The 26,112-nt window shown below is 42.6% G+C and overlaps 1 protein-coding gene across 5 annotated transcripts in view; it reads left to right on the forward strand.

Annotated features, from left to right (window-relative positions):
* Positions 1 to 26,112, forward strand: part of znrf3 (zinc and ring finger 3) — a 238,809-nt gene that overhangs the window by 185,368 nt on the left and 27,329 nt on the right. For 3 of the 5 annotated variants that reach the window (XM_043715903.1, XM_043715904.1, XM_043715906.1), the window contains exons 3-4: positions 560 to 634; positions 14,811 to 14,942. In XM_043715903.1, the coding sequence (XP_043571838.1) occupies positions 560 to 634; positions 14,811 to 14,942 (207 nt within the window). Of the gene's footprint in view, positions 1 to 559; positions 635 to 14,810; positions 14,943 to 26,112 lie in introns of those variants that run through there. The other 2 variants (XM_043715907.1, XM_043715908.1) reach the window with 1 other exon arrangement.

The raw sequence follows: 26,112 nt of genomic DNA on the forward strand, positions 1-26,112 counted from the left end.
GTTAAGGTTCATTTCTCCATTTTTGCCTGCTGGCAAATGCAGAAATGTAAACGTGGTTGTGTAGGAAGCACTGAACTCAGGGTGTCATGTATCCAGGGAGGAGGGATAAGATGAATTGGAGAGTACCTCCTATTACACTAACATGTACCTCCTGACACCCAGCTTCAAAGTACTATTCAGGAGAGCTGCCAGCAGAACACTCCCTTAGCTTTGCCACCGTGCATTGTGTAATACAAGAGTGAAAGTAAACAGCATTTACAGACTATTTAAAATAGCCTAACTTTGTATGACTTCAGTGACAAATCATGTCACATTTTACCCAACAATCTACCTAAACAAATCAAAATGAATCTATGTATGGACCTCTTGGGAAAGATGGGAGGTAGGAAGGTGCAGTACTATTTACCCGCTGAGACTGTAGTCCCAGAAAAGTGACATATCTTGCCTAGAAAAGAAATACTAACTTCTGGGTCTTGCTTGGGAAAGCAATATTGCTTGCGTGTTTAATGCAAATAAACTGTTTTCTTTGTACTGAGGAATCTTGCTCTTGATTTTGCAGGCTAAGCGGGCAGTCCAAAGAGGTGCAACAGCTGTCATCTTTGATGTATCTGAAAACCCAGATGCCATTGACCAGGTATGCAATAGATTCTCAGTGTAGACTGACTGGTATAGCCTTTGGCTTGCCATTTAGAGCTAAGAATGAAAACAGACAACAGACATATAGCTCCGGTCAACATAGACTTTGTGCGATATTGTGAAGTGGGTAATAGCAAATCAGAAACCCGTTCTACATCTCTGAGCATTTTCATTTCTCAATAAGCATTCTTATTTGGAGTTAGACGGAGGCCATTCAGGTCCTTTACTCTGCTGTGTCATGTGATAGGATCATGGCAGCTCTGATTGTAGCCTGACTTTATTATACTACCAACCCCAAACATTGTTAGTCAGGAAGCTATCTAACTCACCTTTGAGAACATTCAATGATCTTGCCTCCATCATTCTGTGGAGAAGAGTTCCATAGATTAATGACCGTCTGAAGGTGAAGAAATTTCCTCATCGCCACCTTAAATGGAAGGCCCCTTATTTTTAAAATTTGTCCCCATGTCTGTTCCACAACAGGAAACATTCTTTAACATTCACCCTACCAAGTTTCCTCAGAATCTTAGGTGTTTCAATAAGAACGTTTCCCCTAATATGAATGTCAATGTGATTTTACGAGAACCAGCAGAGGAAGAATTTCATGGAATCATCGAAAATTACAGAGGAACTGTCCCTTTGTCACATTTGACCTGTTTCACTGCTAACTCTGAAGCTATCTGATTTAATCCTTTTCTTTGGTCCTCACTTTGAATCCTTTCAATACTATCCTTTCAAACATTCCATATATGTCTTTTAATTTCTGCATAGTCACTTGTCGTAAAATACTCCACGATCCAAAATATTCCAAATTCTGTTTCGTGGTAATCATAATCACTCTGTAGTGCAGAAAGAGGCCATTCAGCCCACTGAGTCTGCACTGACCTTCTGAAGAGCATCCCACTCAGTCCCTATAACTCCACATTTAGCGTGGCCTAGATGTCTCCGGACATTGCAGACAATTTTAGCACGACCATTCCAACTAACCTGCACATCCCTGGACTGTAGGAAGAAACTGGAGCAGCCTGAGGAAACCCATGCAGACACTGGGACAATGTGCAAACTCCACACAGACAGTCACTCACAGAATTGAACCAGGGTCCCTGGCACTTTAAGGCAGCAGTGCTAATAACTGAGCCACCATGGCACCCTGACTTTAATCCTGACTTTATCTTTCATTGTAAACAAACAAACAAATATTGAAAACAATATTTCACTGTTTAAACATAAACGTTTCACTACTCATACAGGGGGATCTGCACCCAATTTGTAATACTTCAACCATTTTTCATTCTGCTTTTTAATTCTGGAAGCTCTGCTCTAACTCTACGATTTTGACACTTTGTGCAACATTTACTTTTAACCCACAATTTCTTGTGTTTTCTCAAACCTTTCTTATCATTTGTGTTGGGTTTGATTTTGAGATATTTTAAGTGTGGAGCTGCAAAACTCACTTACAGGAGGTGACTGTCGAGGAGCAATGTAAACTGAACCCATCTTCCCCAAGAAACTTCTTGTGACCACTTCCAAATGGGTGGCAAATACCAAGGCAGTAAAAGCTAGAGTTCAAATTGGAAACTTTGTTGATTTTTAAGGCCCAGGAGCCTCAGGTCTGCCTCAACATTCCTGGTGAAGGACTTCTGCCTGAAACGTCGATTTTCCTGCCCTCGGATGCTGCCTGACCTGCTGTGCTTTTCCAGCACCGCTCTAATTTTGACTCTAATCTGCAGTACCCACTTCTGCCTTGACATTCAGTCAGGTCATGGTGACCTGAATCTTAACTCCGTTTACCTGACTTCATCCCATAACCCTCAATAACTTTGTCTCGGAAAAATCTCCCAAAAATACATTTTTTTAAAAATCCTGAATTGCACCAGTAACGTTTTGGGGAAACGGGGTTACAGATTTTCACTACCGTTTGCATATTGAAGCATTTTCTGACTTTACCCTTGAACAGGCAAAAGTGAGGACTGCAGATGCTGGAAATCAGGGTCTAGATCAGAGTGGTGCTGGAAAAGCACAGCAGGTCAGGCAGCATCCGAGGAGCAGGAAAATCGATTTTTCAAGCAAAAGCCCTTCAACAGGAATCTTTAACCTTGAACAGCCTAGCTCCAATCGTTAAGAGTAATCCCTTCTTCTGGAGTCCCTGAACTCTCTATCTTATAAACTCCTTTAATCAAGTGAGGAGCCTCAGCCTGAGTCTCTGATACATAACTGCGCCTGCATTTTGCATTCAAAGGACTACAAGGCTTGCCAATGCAACCTGGCTTCATAGTTTAACTGTTTTAGCCTCAGCAGCATTCCGATGAAATCATTAGGAGCAGGTTTTTGTCTTTTTAAATGTTTGGGTAATTTTGCAAAGCCTTAGTTTATAAAGAATCACCTTCAGACATCTTAGCCTGTTTGGAACTTTCGAAGGACATTTAGTTTTCATCTCTGAAGGTCGCTACGCTGTAGCTAGTGCCAATCTTTAGCTTCTTTATTGCCAAGGTTAGTTTGTTTAGCGTAACATCTAAGAATGTAGTGTGTCCTGGTAGACACCCTGATTGCTGGCTTTGAAATAGAAAATACCGTATGCACCCATTGTGTCGGATTATTTTATGTGTTACACAAAGAATAGAATGAAAACATGGGAGTCTGTTGTTCTGCAAGGTGTCAAAAGGGGAAAGGAAGCTAATTATTGCAGAGCTTGTTTTACTGATCTGAAACTGGGAACTTACAATCTTCAAACCTGTTTTCAGCATGCCCCTGTTTTCAGGAACATTGTGGCCTTTAAAGGCACCAGTCAATTTAAGCACATCCAAACCCTAGTAAGAACATGTATTATTCTTTTCATGGAATGATATTCTCAAGAGTATAAAACACACAGAGGTACATCCCCCAAGTTACTGTTACCATTGAAGACCCAACAACCTATGGAACAGATTAGCGTCAATCAACTGCTACAGTGCCCCTCTGTGGGGCTTTTGAATTCCACTGTCACCCCACTCTTCCCTGTTATCTTGTGAATGGCCCCATGGTCAAAGAATTCTGTTATTGAGATAAAATAAAAATCGTACACGTCTTTGAAAATGCAGAACTATATTGAAGGATTGTAAAAGGAGGATAGGTTTTATTCAAGGCCTTTTATCCAAAGGAATGGTGCACATTCAAAAGTATGCATCACCTCAGCGTGTACTTCAGTTTGCCAGTAATAATAAAGGCATAATTACAAGGTTAAAGGAATTGTCAAAGGCCCTTAGACTCCTCAAGCCTGTTCTGTCTTTCAATGTGATCATGGTTAATCTGTATCTTACCTTTATTTAAACACTTTGGCTCCAGTTCCCTAAATTCCCATAGATTCCCAGCGATCCACACAGTCCACAATTCAGGAGAGAAGTGCCAGATTTTGCAGAGTAAACATATTCAAGGGGCTTGTAGGCAAGTCACCTAGTTTCCGCATTAACAGCAAGACCAAAATAAAAGCTGTTTTGTCTCCTGCTTAATGTGACATGTTGGGTCTGGTCACATGCCAGGAGCATAGTTGGAAGATTGCAGTGTCCAATTCCCCACCCATGTACGGGTTTAAATGGGCAGCAAGTCAGAAATGGGGGCTCCAAGGCATTCCTCTGCGAAAGTCAGAAGCCTCTCACCTCTGACTTGAATATTCCACATCGCTGTGAGAATGCACGAGCTATCCATTATTTCCACCACTCTTTGATATCGATTCCTTTACTTTTGTTGTGATTTTAGTGGATTTCCGAACTCCTGCCTTCTGTCATCTGTTCTGCCGCCTCATCCAACTTTACACTTGTCGGGGCTTGTATTGGTTTAGCGTTGGGCTGGTTCAAACCTTACTTTGCACAGTGCAAGTTGAGCTGGTGTAAATAGAAACTGTTTCCAATTCCTCTATTGTACCAGAGTACTCTGATTGAAAGTGAGAGGAGAGAAAGCTTACTTACTGAGCAGTTGGGATTTGGAAAGTGCTGCTTGAAAATCCAGTGGAAACAGATTAAATCTTCATCTTCAAAGAGAAATTCTATAAATACCTGAAGGAGGAAAGCATTGGAGGGAGTTGAGCAGGGAGACTAGGACAAATACAGAGCAATGGCCTCTTTCTGGTCTGTGATACTGTTAGTGGCAATAATTGCTGAAAAGCAATGTTTATATTTTGTGACAACTCTCATTCGTTGTGAGTCAAGTTAGAAAGCCACACAGGGAGCCCATGTGCTCAGTGCTCAAGGACTCCTTGCTGATCTCCATATTTCTTACAAACTGGTTGCTCCTCACCGTGTGTGGCCCTGTTGAATTGAGCATGGGAGGATGAGTAGAGGTCGCACTGAGCAAGACAAGATGCTGGAAGTGCAAGGTGAAGGAGAGGAAGATAGGCCTCAGCAGGAGATCATATCTGCAGAGTGTTTTCAGGGAACAGATCTATTAAAGACGCACAAGTGCAGTCACCGATGTTTTCTTGAAAAAAACTACAGTGATGGATGGGTTTAAAGCCCCAGTTTGATCATTGAATTCAGATGACATTTCTGAACTTGCCCAGTTTTGCATTTGAAAAGGAATGTATTTGCTGTAAAGCATATATTAAGGACCCAAATGTGTTCTAAATATATATTTCTATATAAATATGCATTATTTCTACAAATCTATAAAATGTAACCCTTCTATGAAGTGTTGTAACACTATCCCTATCCTGTTATAGTTATTGCTTGAACCCTATCCCTTTCATACTTTGTTTATTGCAACCCCTTAAAGTAACATATTCACGGGAGGTCTTCACGTGTAGATATACTGTGCGCTGATGCTGGAGAGATCAATGTAATTCTATTTGCATTTCCCTTAATATCAGTGGAGCCAACTGCCGGGCATTTCAAACTTTAATTTTTGATCCAAATTCACCCTTGTTTATTCACCCCTTTACCGACGTCTTTGACATATTTTCGGTTGGAGCAAGAATTCTCTCATAAGCTACATCAGTCAGGAGCAAGGAATATAGTTTTTCCTCTTTTAATGAGTCGCTTGGTAAACCAGGCCAGTTAAATTGCACTGAATCTTAGCACATAAAGCCAGCTTTCTCTTTAAACCTGATTGACAGTGATTTTCAGTCGTGTCATTCTTGGCTCAGTGTGTGGCTCTATATCAGAAACCTTTAGCTCCACACCAGATACCTGAGCATTTCGGACAGAATATTCTTGCTGGTGCTGAGCATGGAGGTGGGATGGGTGTATCGTTTGGCAGGATGATGGGAGTATCTCAACTCTTTACCTTCCAGCAGGACATTCTGGGCACGGCAGTCTATGGTTGACCTTCTTGCCATTTAATGAGCCCACGCTGGAGTTAACCCAGCTGCAGGGGTGAGCCTTTCGCAGCACAAAAACTGAAACTGTGTCACCAGCTTGTCACCTCTAGGGGGCGAGAGGCAAGGAGGGTGTGCCTCCATTAAAGGCTTGTAGTGCCGTTCAGTAGAAGAGGGTCCAGCCTTTGATTGGTTAGCAGAGACTTCCGCTCCCGGCGTCTTGATTCAAGGTGCCCGTGGTGGCCTCACCACTGTCTCATTGACTTGAGATGCAGGTAGTTCTTCCCCAAAAGGAGGGAGTGCAGGTTTTTGCCAGCTCTCTAGCTGGCAGGCAAGATCCCTGAAACCTCTTCAAGATCCCAAGCTGTAATCTGGTGTAGTGCTGAGGGAATGCGACACAGTTGAAGCTGCCATCCTTCGGTTGAGATGTTAACCCAAAGCTCCCTCTGCTCCATCAGTGGGCATGAAAAACCCAACAGTTCTATTCAAAAACAAGAGTAAGGGAATTCTCATTGGTCCAGGATATTTATTCCCCAAACTCTTATCTGTAAACAAATAATCCGGTCTGCATCACATTGCGGGTTGCGGGCTGGCAGTGTGCTATTTTGCTGCTGTGTTCCTTCCATTACGACACTGACTATGTTTTAGTAATATTCCATTAACTCTAAGGAAAGTCTTTCTTTTTCCTTTAGTGTTCCTTGTTAGAAATATTCTTTCCTTGCTACTCTGTGATAAACAGGAGCATGTCTGTTTGTCTATCCCTGCGTTCAGTGAGCTCCCAAACCGAACTGTATTTGTTGAAAATCAATCATCCTGAGTGCAGCTCAGGGCTGCCATTGTTTTGGTGAAAGCAGCTCATTGCCGCCACCTCCTCAAGGGCAGGTCGAGATGGACAGTGAAAATGCTGGGCTTGACCCCTCATCCCATTGAAGAATAAAAGAAAAGTCAGAGTTCAGAATCCCTACAGTGTGGAAGCAGGCTATTCAGCCCACTGCGTTCTCTCTGAAGAGCATCCGATTGCCACTAATTGTCTCTGCACCTCTTCTAAAACAGGCCGATGCGAAGGTACAGTCTCCAGGAGCTGGTCCATCCTTGGTAGCTCACTTTTAATGGCACCCAGTGAGCTTACCCATGGGCAATGAGTTGGTGACATCCCAGCTGAATGTTTGAAATGGCTTCACAGGCACAGTCCTTATCTATCATCGACATTTGGAGCTTATCAGCACAGCTGAGAAGATGGGGAACTGGGAGAGCACCTTCACTGAGATTTCCCCTCTCCAGTCTGCGGCACCAGGACCAATTGCCAACAAGCCCAGGGACTTTTCCTGGCCCCCAGTATGAGCCAGCAGAGAAGCTTCAAATTTGAAAGTTCTTGTCTACACCGAAAACAATTGCACCGGAGAGCAAGCATCCATTGCATTTACAAGTCTTTATCTTTTCTATCTCCTAAGATATTAAATTGGAAGGTGCATGACTGAAAAGAGGCTAGATCAATCTATCCTGCCTGTCTCAAAAGAATTTTTTTGTTTCAAAAATCAAGCACAGCACTTGTCTCTCAGATACCCCCTTCATGGCCACCACAACATCTTTGCACCTGGAATGCCTAGGTCTTACGAAAAAATACCCCCGCTGTCTGCATGTTCCTCTGTGCACTCTGGGTCTTAGAAAGGCAGTCAACAATGTTGAAAAGACCTCCACCCCTCCAGGTAAACACTGGTACTGCTGTCTGGGCAGGAATGGTAAATGTTGAAGGGAACAGTTTGAACTAGTCAAAGACCCAGGGCTAAATTACAATGAGCAGTTGAAAATTAATGCAAGATTTATAGCTAAGCCTGAGAACTATCATTAACTCCAGCTTCTTTGATGTTACTGATGGGAAAAGTGCTTTCAGCTTCTTGGAAAAGGAAGCGATAGATAGGGCTCATTGATTTTGTTACTATGCTAACATACTGGTCAGCAAAGAAAGACTGTTGCTGGAATTGAAGTCAGTTCGCACAGGATCTCCTCGAGTTAGCCTCCCTTTGTGAAACTGGTTTGGTCTTTCTGTATGGGAATGATTTAAGGGGTTAATGGATAATGGAGCTCCTCTGCCATGGATTATCCAGAGGCCAGCTGTAAGGAGCTATTTAGGTATCGAGTTTATACTGTGTAGGGACTTGTGTATTTAAACTGTTCTGTTGACTGTTATTCTAACAGAAGTGTTAAGGTGGATAAGACATTTGGAAAGGACTCATGACAAGGGAGGGAGCATCTGGAATGTTAGACCTTGCATGGGTTAGCAAAGGGACTGAGTATTTTATGGGTCCGGGATGTTCTCTAACCATCCATCTGAAGCCTGGCGGTTCTGAAGTGCCATTTTTCTGTGGATAACAAGCAAATGCCATTTTCAGTGTCTACTTATGCCAGGTAATCACTGGCATACCAGTGCAATGTTCACTGGTTTTTATGTAATACCAGTGAATATTGGCCTCACTCTCTTCTTGCTTGGAGACAAACAGACTGAGGAGGATCAGGATGCACCAAGCTGCTCTTTGAAGGATAGACTTATCATGAAAACTGCTGGCAAACCTTTTGGGACAATCGAACAATCCTCCCTTGCCTAAGGATCATAGTGGATACAGTAACTATGCACAAACATGTCTTAACATAATTTATATTATTGCTCTGGAATCTATTACCTTCTGCGCAATAGGATTGATAAATATGTCACAATTGTCTCCACTGATTCATACCTGCATGTGCTTTTCCTAACCTGGTTCTGGTCTGGAAATATGTGAGCTGCTAGATCTCTCACTCATCCAAATTGCAAAGATATTCCAGTGCAGGGATTCCCAAAGTTGAAGATGGGGACCCCAAATGAGGTTGTGAGCTGAAAGGTTGGGGTCACAAGTTCCAAAGCTGACCCTACGCCCACTCCTGTGTCAAAGAGGTTCTCCTGCCTCTGCCGCTCACTCGGGGTGGGGGTGGGGCGCGGTTGTGACAGTCCCCAAACCTCTAAGTATGGTCACAGTCGGACAAACTTTGAAAGATACTGTTTTGCTGTGTATAGCTGTGGAGCATTGACTTGAAAATTAGACATTGGTATTTATTGGGTGCGGCAGTCTTGAAACTTGAAAGCCGTAATTGATTAAATGACCCAAGCACCTTTTTCTGTTAGTGGCCTTTCTTTCTTGCAATTGTCTGAACGCCAGGGGCTGCGCAATCATTGTACACCCACTTGTTTTTCTGTCCCATTGTTGTCAGCCAGGTATGAGAAAAGTTCTGGGTTCACAACAATCAAAGACTAACTTCACCGTCAGAGTGTTTTAACTAACGGGCCATATCACAAATGGAAGGTGTCTCCATCAGGTGTATTTAGGGGAAGCTAAAGCACATAAGGGAGGAGCTGGAGTATATGCCAATGGGGTTGGACAGAGAGAGATGGATAAACATAAATGGTAGCCCAGGCTATTTGTGCTGATCAATCTACTGCTGTAGATTCAGTGTAATCCGTGGATGAAATGCTTTTCAAAGATGCAAAAGCTAAGCTGATTTTTTAACACTAGCAAGGGATGTAGTTTCCAAAAGAACTTGCCTGGACCGTTTTGGGGGGTGGGATGGGGGTGTCTATGCCTGCCATGTGCAGGAGTCCTGGTGAGTTACTTTGGCGAAAAAGCGTGAATGGGCAGTAAACTGGGGGTTCCGTGTGCTCCGAATATTAGCCTGTTTAGAAGACTGAATTTGCCAGCCAAATGTGGTCCTCGTCACTGATTGCTATCATTAAAACTTGCTTGGAGTGTGAAAACAGAAACCTCCAGGTTTAAGCGTGTAGGCAATTTTCACCCATCCAGCCGTGAACGTGGGCTCTGCCCACCTACTAAAAGTGTGGCAGACACAATGTGGCAAGTTTGCTGATGCCTCCATGTCTGAGGGGAAGGGCATACAGGATTTTACTTGCACGATTATGGCTATTCTGTGCCCTTTGTTGGAGGAAAGAGTTTCCTTTTCCCCTGCTCCCTATTGTCCCCTCTCTCCTTCAGCAGCAAGTGCAATTCTGCCTCAGTGTGCCCTCCTTCCATTCCCACTGCACACCAGTGGGCTCCCCCATTGAGATAACCACCACCAAGTATTCTCTTATTCCTGATGACTCCTCTATTAGATGACAAAACATGGAGTGGCACAATGCATATTTTTTTCAGAAGAAGCCTTCAGAAGAGAATTACTGGAATCAGTTCGTGAAGTCTTAATATTAAGTTTTTTTGATGCCTTTCAAAACTACTCATTGAACTTCCAGTGACAAATGAACCAGGAAAAGTGTTATTCTTTTAAGTCACACTTAGCAATGATTTGATTACTCCGGTCAACTGGGCTCTTTTGGGAATGGGTGTTACATTAAGAGTTGTCCACCTGAATGCCTTATCACTGAGTGCTAGATGGCCAGTTTACCAAATCTCTGGGTGGTTGCTCCTAGCAGAGGGTTAGGCTGCTGTATCAAACTGTCATCTTGTGTAAATGAGGTCTGAACCCATGTTTTAGCACAAGACTCCACCTTGGCCACCTCAGCATGACTTTAGCAGCTGTAGAAACTAGGAGAAAGTGAGGACTGCAGGTGCTGGAGAGTCAGAGTTGAAAAGTGTGGTGCTGGAAAAGCAGAGGAGGTCAGGCAGCATCCAAGACGCAGGAGAGTCAATCTTTCGGGCATAAGCCTTTCATCAGGAATGTGGTGGTGGGTGGGTGCTGAGAGGTAAATAGAGGGCGGAGGTGGGGCTGGAGGGAACGGTAGTTGGGAAGGCAATAAGTGGATGCAGGTGCGGGGTGGTGGTGATAGGTCAATGGGGAAGGTGGAGCAGATAGCAGGTGGAAGGAAGATGGACAAGTGGGACAGTTCAAGGGGGCGGTGCTGAGTTGGAGGGTTTGATCTGGGATGAGGTGGGGGGGGGAGGGGAGATTTGGAAACTAGTGAAGTCTTTCCCTGTGGGGTTTCTGTTCGATGTCAGGCCTGGGCCTGATGGAGATGAATTGAAGCTGAGGTCTCTTAATTAGTTAACAATCATTGTATCATGCAATCACTAGGTAGTAAACCCAAACTGGATGGATAGTGGTACGTTTTGGTCCAGCAAATGGACAGATGGCAAGTGATAATTTAGCTTCCTGTCGCCAGTTTGGAAGTTGCGTTTTTGGGAGCTCCTGATATAGAGCATTGGTAGTAATATAGATGATTTGTATAAGCTGCTAACATCATTAAACCATCTCCATATACTGGAGACTGAACTACAAAGGGACATGAGCCAAGCACTGTGTACCCAATAACTGCTTTATTTCATTCAGTACTAATGAAAGGAGACAGAGAACATAAGCACCCTGGGATGTATTCCATCAGGGCCAGGAGACTTATCTATCCTTAGCTTCATGAGCTTGCCCAACGCTACCTCTTCCATGATAATGATTGCTTCGAGGTCCTCACCTACCTTCATCTCTTTGTCACTTACTGGCATGTTCATAGTGTCCTCCACTGTGAAGACCGATACAAAATACCTGTTCAATGCCTCAACCATTTCATCATATCCCAAATCTAAATGCCCCTTCTCATCCTCTAAAAGACCAACGTTTACTTTAGCCACACTTTTTAATTTTATATGTTTATAGAAATGTTTGCTATCTGTCTTTATATTCTGTGCTAGTTTTTTTTCATACTCCATCTTACTTTTCTTTATAGCTCTTTAGTTGTGGCTTTCTGTTGACCTTTAAAGTTTTCCCAGTCTTCTAGTTTTGTGTTGTTTTTGGCCACTTTGTATGCCCTCTCATTCAGTTTGATAGTCTGCCTTATTTCTTTAGACTCCCATGGCAGATTACTCTTCTTCTTACAGTCCTTCCTTTTCACTGGAATATACTTTTTATGAGCACTTTGAAAAATTTCTTTGAAAGTTCCTCCACTGCTCTTCAACTGACCCACCATAAAATCTTTGTTCTCAGTCTACTTTAGCCAGGCAACATCGATGTGGTTTTTGTCTTCCTTGTATATTTCAATTGTGTGGCTGTATACGAATGGAATATTAAATTTATTGTCACAATTACCATAGAAACTGACCACTTTTTCAAGAGTTTAAAAAAAATTTTCCAATGATCAATGCAAAGCAATCATAGATACGTACAGCACAGAAACAGCTGTTTCGGTCTAAGCCATCACGCTGACCAGATATTCTAAATTAATGTAGTCCCATTTGCCAGCACTTGGCCCATATCTCTGTAAATTCTTCCCAGTCATATACCCATCCAGATGCCTTTTAAATGTTGTAATTGTACCAGCCTCCACCACTTCCTCTGGCAGCTCATTCCATACACACACCGCCCTGTGCATGAAAAAGTTGCCCCTTAGGTCCCATCCATATGCTAAGATTTCAAAGATGGCATTACCTCTCTCTGCTATGGTGGGAGTCAGGGTGAGAAAGATGGGAAAGTAAGATGAGAGTAAATGTTTTTTTTTAAATTCCTGGATTATTTTTTTCCAACTCAGGCCTTAAATAATGACTGAGAATCTTGCCCTTGTGTGGGAAGTGCCTTATTTCCATGCATTTGCATCTTGTTAAAGCCGCAACTTTTGCTTTTTCTATCTCCTTCCAATGCTCTGTCCTCCACCAAGAAGCTAAACAGAGCAAAAGCCCAGTGGCTATGGCAGAGTGGGTACCTGGGTGCTGCAGTTCATTGGATCCCTGCCCCAGCCATTGTGCCACTGTACCTACTGAACAGAAGGCCTGCCTGCTTCCAGAGCACCAACCACCTCAATACTTCACCCACACGAGGTGGCATTGACAAAACACCAGCCTCACCATGGCATCCTGCCTGCTCCTGGACCTTCTTAGCCCCCGCCTCTTGCTTTGAAGGCTTTGCCTTGGCGCTGACAGCTGCCCATAACTCGCATCCTTCTACCTGGTTTATTTGCATTGATCGGGATGCACGCAACTTGTGGCTCTTCACTGTTTTTCCAGGCACTCATTGATCTTAGGACTGAGGAACAAGCTTCCAGCCTCAGTGACTTAACTCGGCTTTTAGTAGGGAGGGAGAGGCAGGCAGCATGGGGTGTTGGAGACCACTGAACAGTCGATCTTCTCAGTTAGACAGCAAAAACGTAAACCGAATCCTCTCAGCACAAACAGTGAATCAGTCTTTCAGGCAATAAGCTATAACGTCAAACATGATGACTGTTAGTCTGTCTCGAGAGGAGGGAACTTGAAAAGCATAGTAGGTCAGGCAGCATCCGAGGAGCAGGAGAATCAATGTTTCAGGCATGAATTGATGAAAGGCTTATGCCCGAAACACTGACTCTCCTGCTCCTCAGATGTTGCCTAACCTGCTGTGCTTTTCCAGCTCCCCACTCTTGACTCTGATCTCCAGCATCTGCAGAGCTCACTTTCGCCCTATTAGTATGTCTGTTTGACTATGTTTCTGAAATTCTCCGCTTGTTAATCTTTTTAAGAGATTCTCATCTGTTTGCTTGAAACCAGTTAATGGCTGTATCATAATAGTGGTAAGCAGAACTTGTTGAAACACATTGTAGCACTCCACTGAATAATCTAAAAGCCTGAGATTTCCAAAAAGACCTGTTGGTCTTGATGTTATGAGATTACATTTGTTGCAAGTCCTTCAGCAGCCTCTCTCATCCCTATGCATTGTCCCTCTGTGCAACAGTGTGGACAGCCCTCAGGTAATTTGAGCATCTCTTGCCCCTTGGCACACAACAGGCTGGATCTAATGGGGCTGTCAGGTACAGACTTATCAGTCCATCATGCAAGCCAACCTCCATCCATTGACTCCATCTGCACTTGTTTCACATTCAAGTCAGCTGACTCTGTGAATCACACATTCATACTGCGTTGTCACCACAACCTGCTGTTTGTCCTGTACATCATAAGATACAGACTTGTCACAAAACTCTACTGCAGCATGCGTACCTGTTTGTTAGTACAATAGAAGAATGTTAAATGTTATAGGCTGCTAGGCATCTCCCAGTTACTGAGGACACTTGAAACATCTGAGCTCATCTGGGAAAAGTGTAGAAGTGAGAATTGAGGCCTTCAAGCCAAAATCGATTATCGGGCTCATTCAGTCCACTCACTCTTCCAAAAGTTAGACAAAATGCTGTGTTTTTCTTAAAGAAATCTGTTGAACACATTGGGTGGTTCGCATGTGGAATGAACTTCCTGAAGAAATGGTGGATGTGGGTACAAATACAATGTTTAAAGGACATTTGGATAAGTACATGAATAGGAAAGGTGTGGAGGGATATGGGCCAGGAGCAGGCAGGTGGGACTAGTTTAGTTTGGGATTGTGTTCAACATGGGACTAGTTGGACCAAAGGGTCTGTTTCCGTGCTGTATGACTCTAGGACTTTTTGACTTCTCACTGCCTGAAAAAGGCAGCCAAAGGAATCAAAGACCCCTTCCATCCCAGTTATAATCTCTTCCAACCTTTTACAAAAGTGTAAACACACGGACCAACAGATTCAAGAACAGCTTCTTCCCCACTGTTATCAGACTTCTGAATGAACTTCTCAAATTTCAAATTTAATGTTGACTTCACTGTTTGTGCACCTTCTCTGCAGCTGTAACATTGTATTCCTCGCTCTGTTCTATTACCCTAATGTGCTTTGTATGTTGTGATTGGCCTATACTGCACACAAAACAAAACATTTCACTGTACCTTGGTACATGTGACAATAACAATAAATCAAATCCAAAGATGGTGGGCAGGCCCACTCTGTCATGGTTACACAACTCATTCTTGGTGGTGGGGAAACAGAGCCCTATGAAGTCAGTGGTAGGAATGGACTTACATAGGGAGCCCATAGGGCCTCTTCCTGCACTGTAGATCCTGTCTCATTCTATGTCTGCTGTGTTGTTTTCTCATTTTGCAGTTGAATCAAGGCTCCGAGGATCCACTAAAACGGCCAGTGGTTTATGTCAAAGGTGTCGATGCAGTGAGATTAATGAACATCGTTAACAAGCAGAAAGTGGCGCGAGCACGAATCCAACATCGACCGCCTCGGGTAGGGAGAAACAAAGCATCAGACTTTCCGTCCAGTTCAATTTTACCTGAATTTGAACAAGGACCTCTCTGGATGCAGAGAGCCCGTGCAAATAATTTCTAAATACAGCTGAGTACTGTTTCGTAACTGCAATTTATGTTTTGCATTATTGTATCCATCAATGTGCTCATTGGTTGGTAGGAAGTAAAAAGGTGTTCAGACTGTCAGGCCTGCTATTTCCAATGAGCATGCGCAATTTGCCCCATCAGCATCTGCCCAATCTATTTCATCACTCAAAATTCTACCTGCGTACTGCAGGGGCATAACCCATTCTCACAGCTTCAATTTGAATAAAATCAGAAGTCGCACAATATCAAGTTATGGTCCAATAGATTTATTTCAAATCACAAACATTCAGAGCACAGCTCTTTCATCAACTGGTGAAGGAGCAGCGCTGCAAAAGCTTGTGATTTCAAATAAATTTATTGGACTATAACCTGGTGTTGTGTGACTTCTGATTTTGTCCATCCCAGTCCAACATCAGCACCTCCACATCATTTGAGTCTGCAGCTGATCACAGGCATAAATCTAGCCCCCTTCCAAAGCCAATCTCAGCACCATACCTTAGCACCAGATTCTTAAAATCATCTCACCGGTGTGATACTGTGGATTTCGGTGACATTTAGAGCATTAATTAAATGGTAGGCACTGGTGATGACTTTGGGTGTCTTGATAAGTCTCAACTCGTCTTGTATTTCATTTCGATGGCTTAGATATCTGGAGACGGCTGCCTACTCAGAGAGCTATGGTGTGTTTCTGTACATGGTGATCCAGTTCTTTAACACCTCCTCCAACCAAGGGTTTCAAGTGGTCCCAAGAGATTAGATGACAAATATACAAGGATGATTTCCGATACTGAGTTGCTTCCTTGAATGATTGAGTCAGGGAAGAGCAGTGCAAAAATATGCAAAGGGAATTCACCAGGAATACCCAGGAATGTGATCGATGAAAGATAATCAGAGTTCTGGTCAACTTTTTTGCTCTGGAGTGGGTCCCATGTTGGAACATTCTTTTCTTCAAAGGAATAGCTGGGGATCAACATTTAATCTTTGCTCAAGTTTCATCATGAAAGGTGAATATTTCTGAAGCCAAGGATGAAAGTGTGGAGCCAAATTCTATAGAAAGGTACACAGAGAAACAGTGAGGGGTGGGGTGAAGGGGAGGGAGCTGTAAGGAATGTGGGATAAAAATGTAGATTATTGAGTACTGAGCAAGTATGTTCCACTTTGAATTGAATTCCTTCATCATATTAGAACTTTACAGAGCACATTAAACACATGAGGTAAGAGAATAAGTTCTTCAGATTTTCAGCTAACACCCTCAATTTATGAGCGATGACAGCTCATTAATCTTACTCGTTTCTATTGTGAGTTATTTATAACTCAGTGCATGTGTAAGAAAACTTTTACTCAGATTTAATTTCATGCCTTTTGTGATTCCAAGTTTGCCGATGGCTGTCACAATTGAGCTCATAGCTTGCTTTCCTCAATACTGGCCTTTTGGCTCCATTCTATTTGACTTTGAAAAAAAAAATTATTTTGGTTTGGATTACTACACTTTGTGCCTTTCCTTTCATCAGGGAGATGATTTTCACTTTTTCCACAGAAGGGATAATTCCACCTTTTTTTTTCTGAAATGGAAAGTGGGAGGTTTGAAAATATATATTTCTTCGTGAAGTGGTTTGATTTCTCCCATGTGCTGCTGAGGCTCTCGCTTTGCCCTAGGTACTGTTTTGCCACAGGCTCTACTGCCTGCCTTGATTGATAAGTTGAATTAATGATCAAAAGAATATTTTCACTGGTTAGTAGCGCTGGACCCACCAAATAGCTACAGGCTGCAAGCAGGGCCCTTTCTAGTCACAGCTGTAAAAGAATAAGTGTGGCGGCATTTTGGTTTATCAAAATGTAATTTATGTAAATGGCTTAAATTGTTTAATCAACTGAAGTAGTGAGATGTCTAGATTTCATCTCTCTCCTGAGATATGAAACAGTCAATTTCAGCTGGTGAAATGTACTTCGAGTCATAGAAATGTACAGCACAGAAACAGACCCTTCGGGCCATCTCGTCCATGCCGACACGATATCCCAATCCAATCTAGTCCCACCTGCCAGCACCTGGCCCATATCCCTCCAAACCCTTCCTATTCATATATCCATCCAGATGCCTTTTAAATGTTGCAATTGTACCAGCCTCCACCATTTCTTCTGGCAGCTCATTCCATACACGTATCATAGCTGAAAATGTGTTGCTGGAAAAGCGCAGCAGGTCAGGCAGCATCCAAGGAGCAGGAGAATCGACGTTTCGGGCATGAGCCCTTCTTCAGGAATCTGTAGGAATCCTGAAGAAGGGCTTATGCCCGAAACGTCGATTCTCCTGCTCCTTGGATGCTGCCTGACCTGCTGCGCTTTTCCAGCAACACATTTTCAGCTCTGATCTCCAGCATCTGCAGTCCTCACTTTCTCCGTACACGTATCATCCTCTGTATGAAAAAGTTGCTCCTTAGGTCTCTTTTATATTGATAGATCCAATCTACATTTTAAAAAAAACACTCATTAGTTTCCAGCTCTATCTCAGCCACTTCTAATGGTCCGGCAAAATAGACTTCTGTCATATTCCAAGCTTTATCCAAGACTGTAGCTCATGAATTGCAAATAACACAATTCAATAAAATGGATCAGAAATGCTGCCATCCAAAAGAAAATTGTAGGCAGCACTTCATGGATGGTTATTTTGAGGGGCTCAGAAGTATTGTACATGAGAACGCTGTACTTTTCATTTTGAGACCAGATTTTTAATGGAGCTCCCTCTTGCCCTTAATGCCTTTCCAGATCAGAAGTTAGACAAGTTGAATGGGTTGAGTCCAAAAACAAAAGGGCCATTAACCCTCTGAAGAAGCTGAGCTCTGCGTAAAAAGCTACTGACAATCCAAAGGCATTCACAAAGATGACTGGTGTAAGAATAAAAGTGTCTCACACAATGCTGTCCTGAGATTTGAATTGAGATACAACATTGAGATGGAGCAAGGAAGTATTGTTTTACATCTAACCTGGATAATACCTAACTGGCCAGGGCAGGGTGGGTGGGGTTTGGTGGGGAGTAATGACAACATTAGTATTCTTGACTTTGAAAATTGAACTCTGGTTTGAGAACTTTGAACACATTTTAACCTGATCAATAATTGCCACCATCTCTAGACTTCCAACGTAATGTATTAGAAAGCATTCCCAGAGTATAACAAGGAATTTTTTTGGGTTGGCAGAATGCCAAGGAATGTGGAGCAAGTCCTCAGGAAGCAAAACTGGGATCATTTCCCTTGGGGGGGCTCGATTTTATGGATTGGCTCTGCTGTGTCTATGTTCGGTTAGGCAGGAAGATGTAAAATAGTGGTGTAACAGGCAAAATAAAGACGAGCCCACTGCCTTTTTGCCCAGCATTTGATTTGTACCCCAAAAACCAATAGGGGAGAGGATGAATGAAATTGCCAGTGACTTGGCATTTTAAAAAGATAATTAATGGGCAATTGAGTTTGTTAGCCAACTAACTGACCCAAATATCTCTCTTCCAATGGCTTAACATAGTCGGTGTGGACAGGAGGGCAGATCTCGGTAGACTTTTTCTCCATGTCCTGGTTAAAAGATGGCAGTGTTACTCCCTTTACTCTTTACCACTATCTCACCAAAATCCATTTTCCCTTTCCTTTCCGTTCCAGCAGCTGGGATTTCTTTGGGTTCAGGCACCCACAGCTTGTCTTCTTCTAAGAAGAGCCTGATTGCAGTCCCAGCAATGGCCACTTCTATGTTCTGGCGCCGCTGAGACTGCTAGAGCTGTTGGCCAATTAGATTGCTGATCAGCTCTTGAGGATGAGACCTCTTCTCAGTGAGCGGCGGAAATTCCATGTTCCTCGATTTCAGGCTTCCCACCGTGATCTCTTGTTGCTGGGTGGCCTTGTTTAATAAGTATCAGCTGGCAACTGACAGACTTCTAAACTGATCCCATTTCATCACCAAGTGTATTTAAGTTTTATCAGATTAATTGGTTCCATAAGCAGCCTGTAGCTAATCTAAATGGAAGAGCAAGCACGCCTAACCTTCTCACCAGGCGAGGTGCGAACTATTACGGGTGTCTTCTGAAGCTAAAAGAGTATAAATCTTGCTCTTCATTAAGCTCATTCTTTTTAATTGCTTGGGTCCTGTTTTGCAACAGTCCTAGTGCTTCATCCTAATCACTTTTTGTCCCCAAAATGCCTTCACTTCCTTTGACTTCTTTTATATTATAGTTTTATAGCTACTATTCTCAGTGGTTAGATAACTAACCACATAATTCTTTTGGAATTATGCAAACAACCAGTGTAATAAAGTGAAAAGTGTACTCATTTCACAGTCTACTTCATAAAGTCAATGGATGTGGAAAATATTGTCTATTAATTTATGGGATTTGGTTGTTGCTGGCTAAGCCATCAACCCTAACTGCCCTGAAGAAGGTGATGGTGAGCTGAGACTGGAACTACTGCTTTCCTCGGATTACAGGGACAATGGCAATGCTGTTTAGGAAAAGAGTTCCAGGATCTTGACATAGCGGAAGTGAAGGAACAGCTATACAATTCCAAGTCAGGATGGTGTGTGCCTTAGAGGGAACTTCCAGGTGATGTTTCATTTCATGTGTTGCCCTTCTATGTGGTAGGCATTGCTGGTTTGGAAAGTGCTGTCAGAGGAGCCTTAGTGAGTTACTGCAGCACACCTTGTAATTAATAGACACTTTGGATATTGTTCATCAGTGGGAAGGGATTTGTAAAACTTGGGATTGTATTAAATTTGGAAATACAAATAAGATATTTCCTGAATTACTTTAAGTCCCTCCCTTAGGGAAGCACGATGGCTCAGTGGTTAGCACTTGCGCCCTCACAGCACTAGGGTTCCATTCCAGCCTTGGGCGACTGTCTGTGTGGAGTTTTCACGTTCTCCCCATGGCTGACAGGTGCTCAAGTTACCTCCCACAGTCCAAAGATGTGCAGTTGGATGGTCGTGCTAAATTGTCCGTAACGTCCAGGGATGTGCAGGCTAGGTGCGTTAGCCAGGGAAAAGTGTGGGGTTACATGGATGAGTTTGGAGGGGGGGGGGATCTGGGTGGGACGCTCTTCAGAGGGTTAATGCAGACTTGATAGACCAAATAGTGTCTTTCCACACTGTAGGGATTCTGTAGCACTGGGGCATATTAAACAAAATGTCAGTATCTGAAATGGCCCCTCAATGAAATTCCCAACATTATGGGAAACCAAGAACATTTTGCGCTTTGCAAAAACAAGGAATTCATCAAACATCAGAAATCATGGACTTGTAGTCACTTGGGTTCAACATTTATAAAAATTATTTTATCCTGCTCCAATTTAGTCATTCTTATTCAAGTGGTTTGGGCTGGGGTTCAGTTCGCAGCTGGTATCTCAACAAGTGTCCATTCCTTTATCTGTTAGCACTGGCAGGTACTTCAAAGATTGCAAGGCCCATTGCAGTTCCTGCCCAGTGTCCTTGCAATCCTATTGACCTGCTGGGAGTTACCAGACAGTGACTAGCTGTGGAAACCCAGGCTAAAATCCCACTCTCATCCCTGGCCTAGTGCTGATGAGGCCTACTATATCAATCTGTATCATTGCCCCGATTTAATTTACCCAATGCAATGTGGAGTAAGGATCTAACATATTTATTTGTTCTTTGTACATCATTTCCCCACTGTGACCTGCACTTTCCAATTGTCAGGAAAATTTTGTTTAAACAAAACCAAAAGATGTTCTACAGTTCTCGTATATATAGAGATTGTCCCAGTCTAGTTTCATTGAGAGTTATTCCATGTTATTTTAAACAAGCTCCATTTAATATCTATAAATGCACATCAAACGTAAAATGACTGGAAAGCGAAACAATATGTTCACATAAGAAGGCTAATTGTTAGCTTTTAACTTTAATCTTTCTAGCAAAAAAGAGCTGAAGCTTTTATCTGAGCAAAATCTAATAATTCATTGTAGTTAGTGCCCATTGTATGGATAAGCCATATTTTGTAACGAGAGAGCCTGTGGTAACAGTTCAAATACATAATAGACCTTATAGTTGTATTAAAATGCAAGGTTAGGGGTAAAATGGAATGAAGCTGTGTGGAGAGAGGGGTTATGATAATGTGAATTTAACACTTTACGTTCAGGGTCTCTCACATAACAACTTGTCTGCATATTGTGATGCTGATTTTCACAGACCTGAGGCAAATGGGAATGAGAGGAAGTCGATCAGTCTCTTGAGTCTGTACCACTCAGTTCAATTATGGCTGGTTTGTAACTTAGTCCAGTTTACTGCATTGGTTTGTTGTACTTTGACGCCCTTACCAAAGAAAATCTAATGATCTTAGTCTTGAAATGTCTAGTTATCTGAACAACATTTGGTGGAGACAATTCCAGATTTCCTCAAGCCTTTAGTAGTGTGTAAAAGTCCTTCCTAATTTCTGTCCTGGGTGTGTGGCCTCGATGCTAGTATTATGTATGAACCCCAGTCCAGCTTCTTATTTTTTTCCCAATTGGAGGAAGTAGTTTTTCTATACTTACCATGCCAAATCCATTTAAAACACCTTGATCAGGTCATCCCTCAATTTTCCTATATTTAAGGGAATGCAACTAAAGTTCATGCAACCTGCTATATAAAATGCCTCTCAAAGTCCCACTATCATTCCAGGAAATGGGTAATAGACCTGTTGTGAGGTACGGTATATTCTTCATTAATTGTAGTGCCTAGATCTCATCATAATTCATGACCCCAATACTGCAGATATGTTTAGACAACAATAGCACAGTTCTTTGATTGATACACCCCCAGCCCCACCTCAAACATCAAACAATCCTTTCAATTCACTCTGCAACAGTAAAACTCATGCCTCTGATCTGCATTTCTCCAGCCTCCTTAGCTATGAGATCATCAGTTGTTAAGCCCATGTTAAATTCTGGTTTGTTTTAACAGCTGAAGTCATTATGAATGCTTCACCCAATGGTAACAAATAGAAGTTTAAAAAAAAACTGTTCTTTTAAAGCAAGATTGAGTAAAACCAAAGAATCATGCAGCACAGAAGAAGGCCATTGGGTCCATGGCATCTGTGCTAACCCTTTGAAAGAGCTTTTCCAATCACTTCTACACCCCTGCTCTTCCCCGATAGCCCTGCAAAGATTTCCATTCAGGTACGTATCCAATTCCCATTTTCAAGTTGCTGCTGAATTTGCTTCCACCACCCTTTCAGGAAGCGCATTCTAGAGCATTTGTCTTGTATTTTTTTAAAAAAGTATCTGTACTATCTACTATACCTTAATTCTCTACCAACTGTTTATTAACTATCTTCCAAGTAGAAACAGTTTCTTCAAAATCCCTTAATCTACAACAATCCCTCAGAATTTTGAATGCTTATATAAAATCTTCCCATAATCTTTCCTGATGTAACATTAATAGCCATAACGTTTGTGGTCTCTGCACTAAATTGATCCCTTCTTATGGATGGAAAATCAAAAGTAAGTTGTAGCTAAAAATGCAAGGTGGTCATCAGTGCCTACAGCAAACCAGTATTATACCAAACAAAATCACTTTTCTTTTTTAAAAAAAAGAAACAAAATATCACAGATGCTGGAAACCTGAAATAAATTCAGAAATTGCTGGAAATATACCTGGTGTCTGGCAGCATGTGAGGAGAAGAAAGCACAGTTCATGAGTCTGATTCATCCCAAGCATGAGAAATGCAAGTTGGCCCATTTTCTGACTTCTGAAACCAAAGGTTGTCACGTATGTTCAGATCCCCATACTTTCATCATCCAAGGATGTGGGTGGGCATTGTTTGGATTTCCAATATTCTAAATCAACTTTGGAAGAATTCCAGCACCTGGGCATACTGGTTAGAAGGTGTGTCTTAGTTCACTCATAATTGGTTACTGCTTTCTAACCTCGTTCTTCTGGTGCTTAATCTTCTACCACCCATGCCTCCCTCGCACCCATCTTATTTCCCAGTTACTATATATGTTTAAAATCTATCCCATTTAGCACACAACACCACAGAGAGTATCCTCAATGTGAAGATTAGACTTTGTCTCCACGTGAACTGTGCAGTGGTCACTCCTGCCAGTACTCACTCAGATTCATCTGCAGCCAGAGGATTGGTGAGGATAAGGTCAAGTATGTTTTCCCTCATGCTAGTTGCCTTATCACCTGCCTGTCATTGGTCCGGTCTAGAAGCTATGTCCTATAGGATTTGACAGTGGTGCTGATGAGGCACACTTGGTGATGGACATTGAAGAACACATTCAATGGCCTTGCCACCCTCAGTACTTCCTGCTTTTGCTATTCAGCATGGATTACTGATTCACCAGCCATGGGGAGGTTTGGTGGATGGGGGGGTGGGGGGGGGGGGGAGTGGAAGGGAGAGATGGGGAAGGAAGGGATAATCGACAAGAGGTTTCCTTGCCCATCTTTGATCTGATACCATGCCCTGTGCAGTCTCTCCTTGCCTACATCACTGTTTCTTCCAATCCTCTTGTCATTTTCAGTTTCCAAACTTTTGTCCCTCACTGTCTCCTTTTCACCAGGCCTGTCTTCAACACCTTCATTCCCCACCAGGGCAGTCTGACATTTTTCCGCTGTGTCCTTGAATGGAGCCCCAACTAGATTCGATCCACCACATGGCTATTGTTTACTATCTTTTTGATTTAATATTACTTCTGACCACACATTAGATGGTAATCTCAAAATAACTGTGAGAGTGTTGTCCTGAACAGTAGAATTGACCTAGGTAATTCCTGCCAATATGTATGGTTCACAGTTGAGAGCAGGCATAAAAAGAGTTTTATTTGGGGGGTTAAATTGATCAACCTAAACTTTATGTGGTCTGGCTTATATTTTGCTCTGTGTTGTTGTGCATTCAACTCTTTGTCACTGGTCTGCTGCACTCGAAATCGATGTGTTTATAAAAGCAAAGAGAACTGGAATATAACTGAATATTCCAGAAAGTCAGGGTCTTGCCTGTAGCACCCAGGTTCAAAACCTGTATCAGTCCAGCAAGAAAATATCCTTCCCCTACTTGATCGTTGCAAACAAAGCCCATCTTTTGCTGGAAGCAGGGCAGTTGAAGGCTATGCTAATGAACACAAATGATTCCAAGACCCATGCAGCACTGCAAAGAGGTGTTGCCATGTTGTCTGTCGAGAATTGAACTGGAGGCACACAAAAGCTCGCTGTCAGGGTCCTACCTGCTGCTGCAAGCCATATGTCAGTGTTCTGAATCAGCTCAGAGAGGCCGATAGAGAACAATTTCCAAACTTCCCAGAATCATCTAACCATCATCCAGTCAAACATCCTCCCAAACCGTGCTGTTGCTGTGATTTCCCCTGCAAGCTGATGTACTGGTATGTGATGAACCCTTGGGAACTCGATAAAAGGCTGCTGGAATCACCCTTGCATTCTGTCCTGTCACAGAGCTTTGTCATTGCTCTTTCTCCACTCATTCATCTCCCTTTCGTTGTCTCAACCATTCCTTAAAACCTATCATCTCTCTGACCATTTCCAATTCTAATGTAAAAGCCATTGCTCTGTTGTATTAATTCTGTACCTCTTTCCACAAAAGCTGACTCTCTTGTTTAATACTTCCAACATTGTTGTAATGCCATTTCAAGTTTTCAAGTTATTTGTGCGTAGGGTGTGGAAAGCCTATGACTGGCCTGTCAGACCCAGTTTGTTTTTACATTACCTTGCCACCCTCCCAAGATCACAAAGCATCCATTGTTTTCTGTAATGTTTCTTCACCATCGTTCCTATGAATCGCCTCAGGGCGGTTTACTATGTTAAAGGCAGTACATGAATGAGAATGGCTTGCTCAGAAAATAAAACCCCACCTGCATCTCAAGAGTGAAAATGCAGGCTTTTAATAACTTGACTGCTGCACCCCTGATCCTGAAGGACCGGCATTGTAATGTCTCAAATCTCACACTTGCACTCCTCCGAACCCATGCTTCCCCCCACAACCTTTCACGCTGAGCCCCAGATTGCTTGTAGAGAGAAATTAGTCACTTCAATAGAAGCAGGTAAGTCAGGGAGACACAAATGCCTGGCTACAGTACTAGCCTGAGGACGTGGTCTTAACCATACCTGACCCTGTCCTTACAAACCCACCTCCAACAAGTCCTGCTCGATAACAATCAGCAGCAAGAGTCCTGCATCCTTCGCCAAAGGGTCCTGGAGCAATCCCACAGAGCGATCCACTAACTCCACACAGACCACTGATTGACCCCGGGGACCGTAATTTAGTTTAAGTGAACATCAAAGGCAATCTATTTGGCTTCAGACTCTTATGCATAATATCATATTTAACATTCCTACAGAGGCTTGAGCGCAGATTAATCGACAGCTGGTATTTATAAAGCTTGCAAGCCAGCCGAAAGACAATTAGTTGGAAACTATTTTACTGGATGTTCTCTTATCTCTAAATTATCTACAAACACATTCAACATCACAAAGCTCTGGCTTTTCCTGTCTTTCTGATGACACGGTCTTACTGTGCCAACTATAACGACAATAGCAAGATGACCGATCAGATAGAAGGCAACTTCCACCTTCACTCTATGTAAAAGAAGCTATTGAGTCCATGAATATAAAACATAGACGCGCCAAAGACACAATTAATTTTAAAGTAAAGCAATAGTCTGCCAAGGTAGATGCTTAACAATGGAAAGTTAGCATCAGATTGACAATTAAGGATTTAGGAGTGTCTTAGGAACATGCAAAGCCCGTCACAAACCACTTTTTCAGATAGAATATCCTTTTCCAAGGGCTGTTGTGGCAGAGTGGTAGTATCCTTGCCTCAGGGCTGGAAGATTTGGGTTTAAGTCCCACATGCATCAGAGATGCCTGAACAGGTTGGCTTCTCGTGCTGCATGAGGACAAAGCTTGGATGAGTTGTTGTCAACATCATGTTGCATCTCTTGGCTCAGTTTCAATCCCATTTAGATGGGATTTCAGGGGTAACTTGGCAGACATGAGGTAATCACTTTTATATAAGGTTGATTAAAAAGTGACCTCTCCAAATCTCCAAGAATTGTCTATTTACAGGACTGTAGCCTTCAGACTAT

The sequence above is a fragment of the Chiloscyllium plagiosum genome, chromosome 25 (assembly GCF_004010195.1).
Source record: "Chiloscyllium plagiosum isolate BGI_BamShark_2017 chromosome 25, ASM401019v2, whole genome shotgun sequence".
NCBI lineage: Eukaryota > Metazoa > Chordata > Chondrichthyes > Orectolobiformes > Hemiscylliidae > Chiloscyllium > Chiloscyllium plagiosum.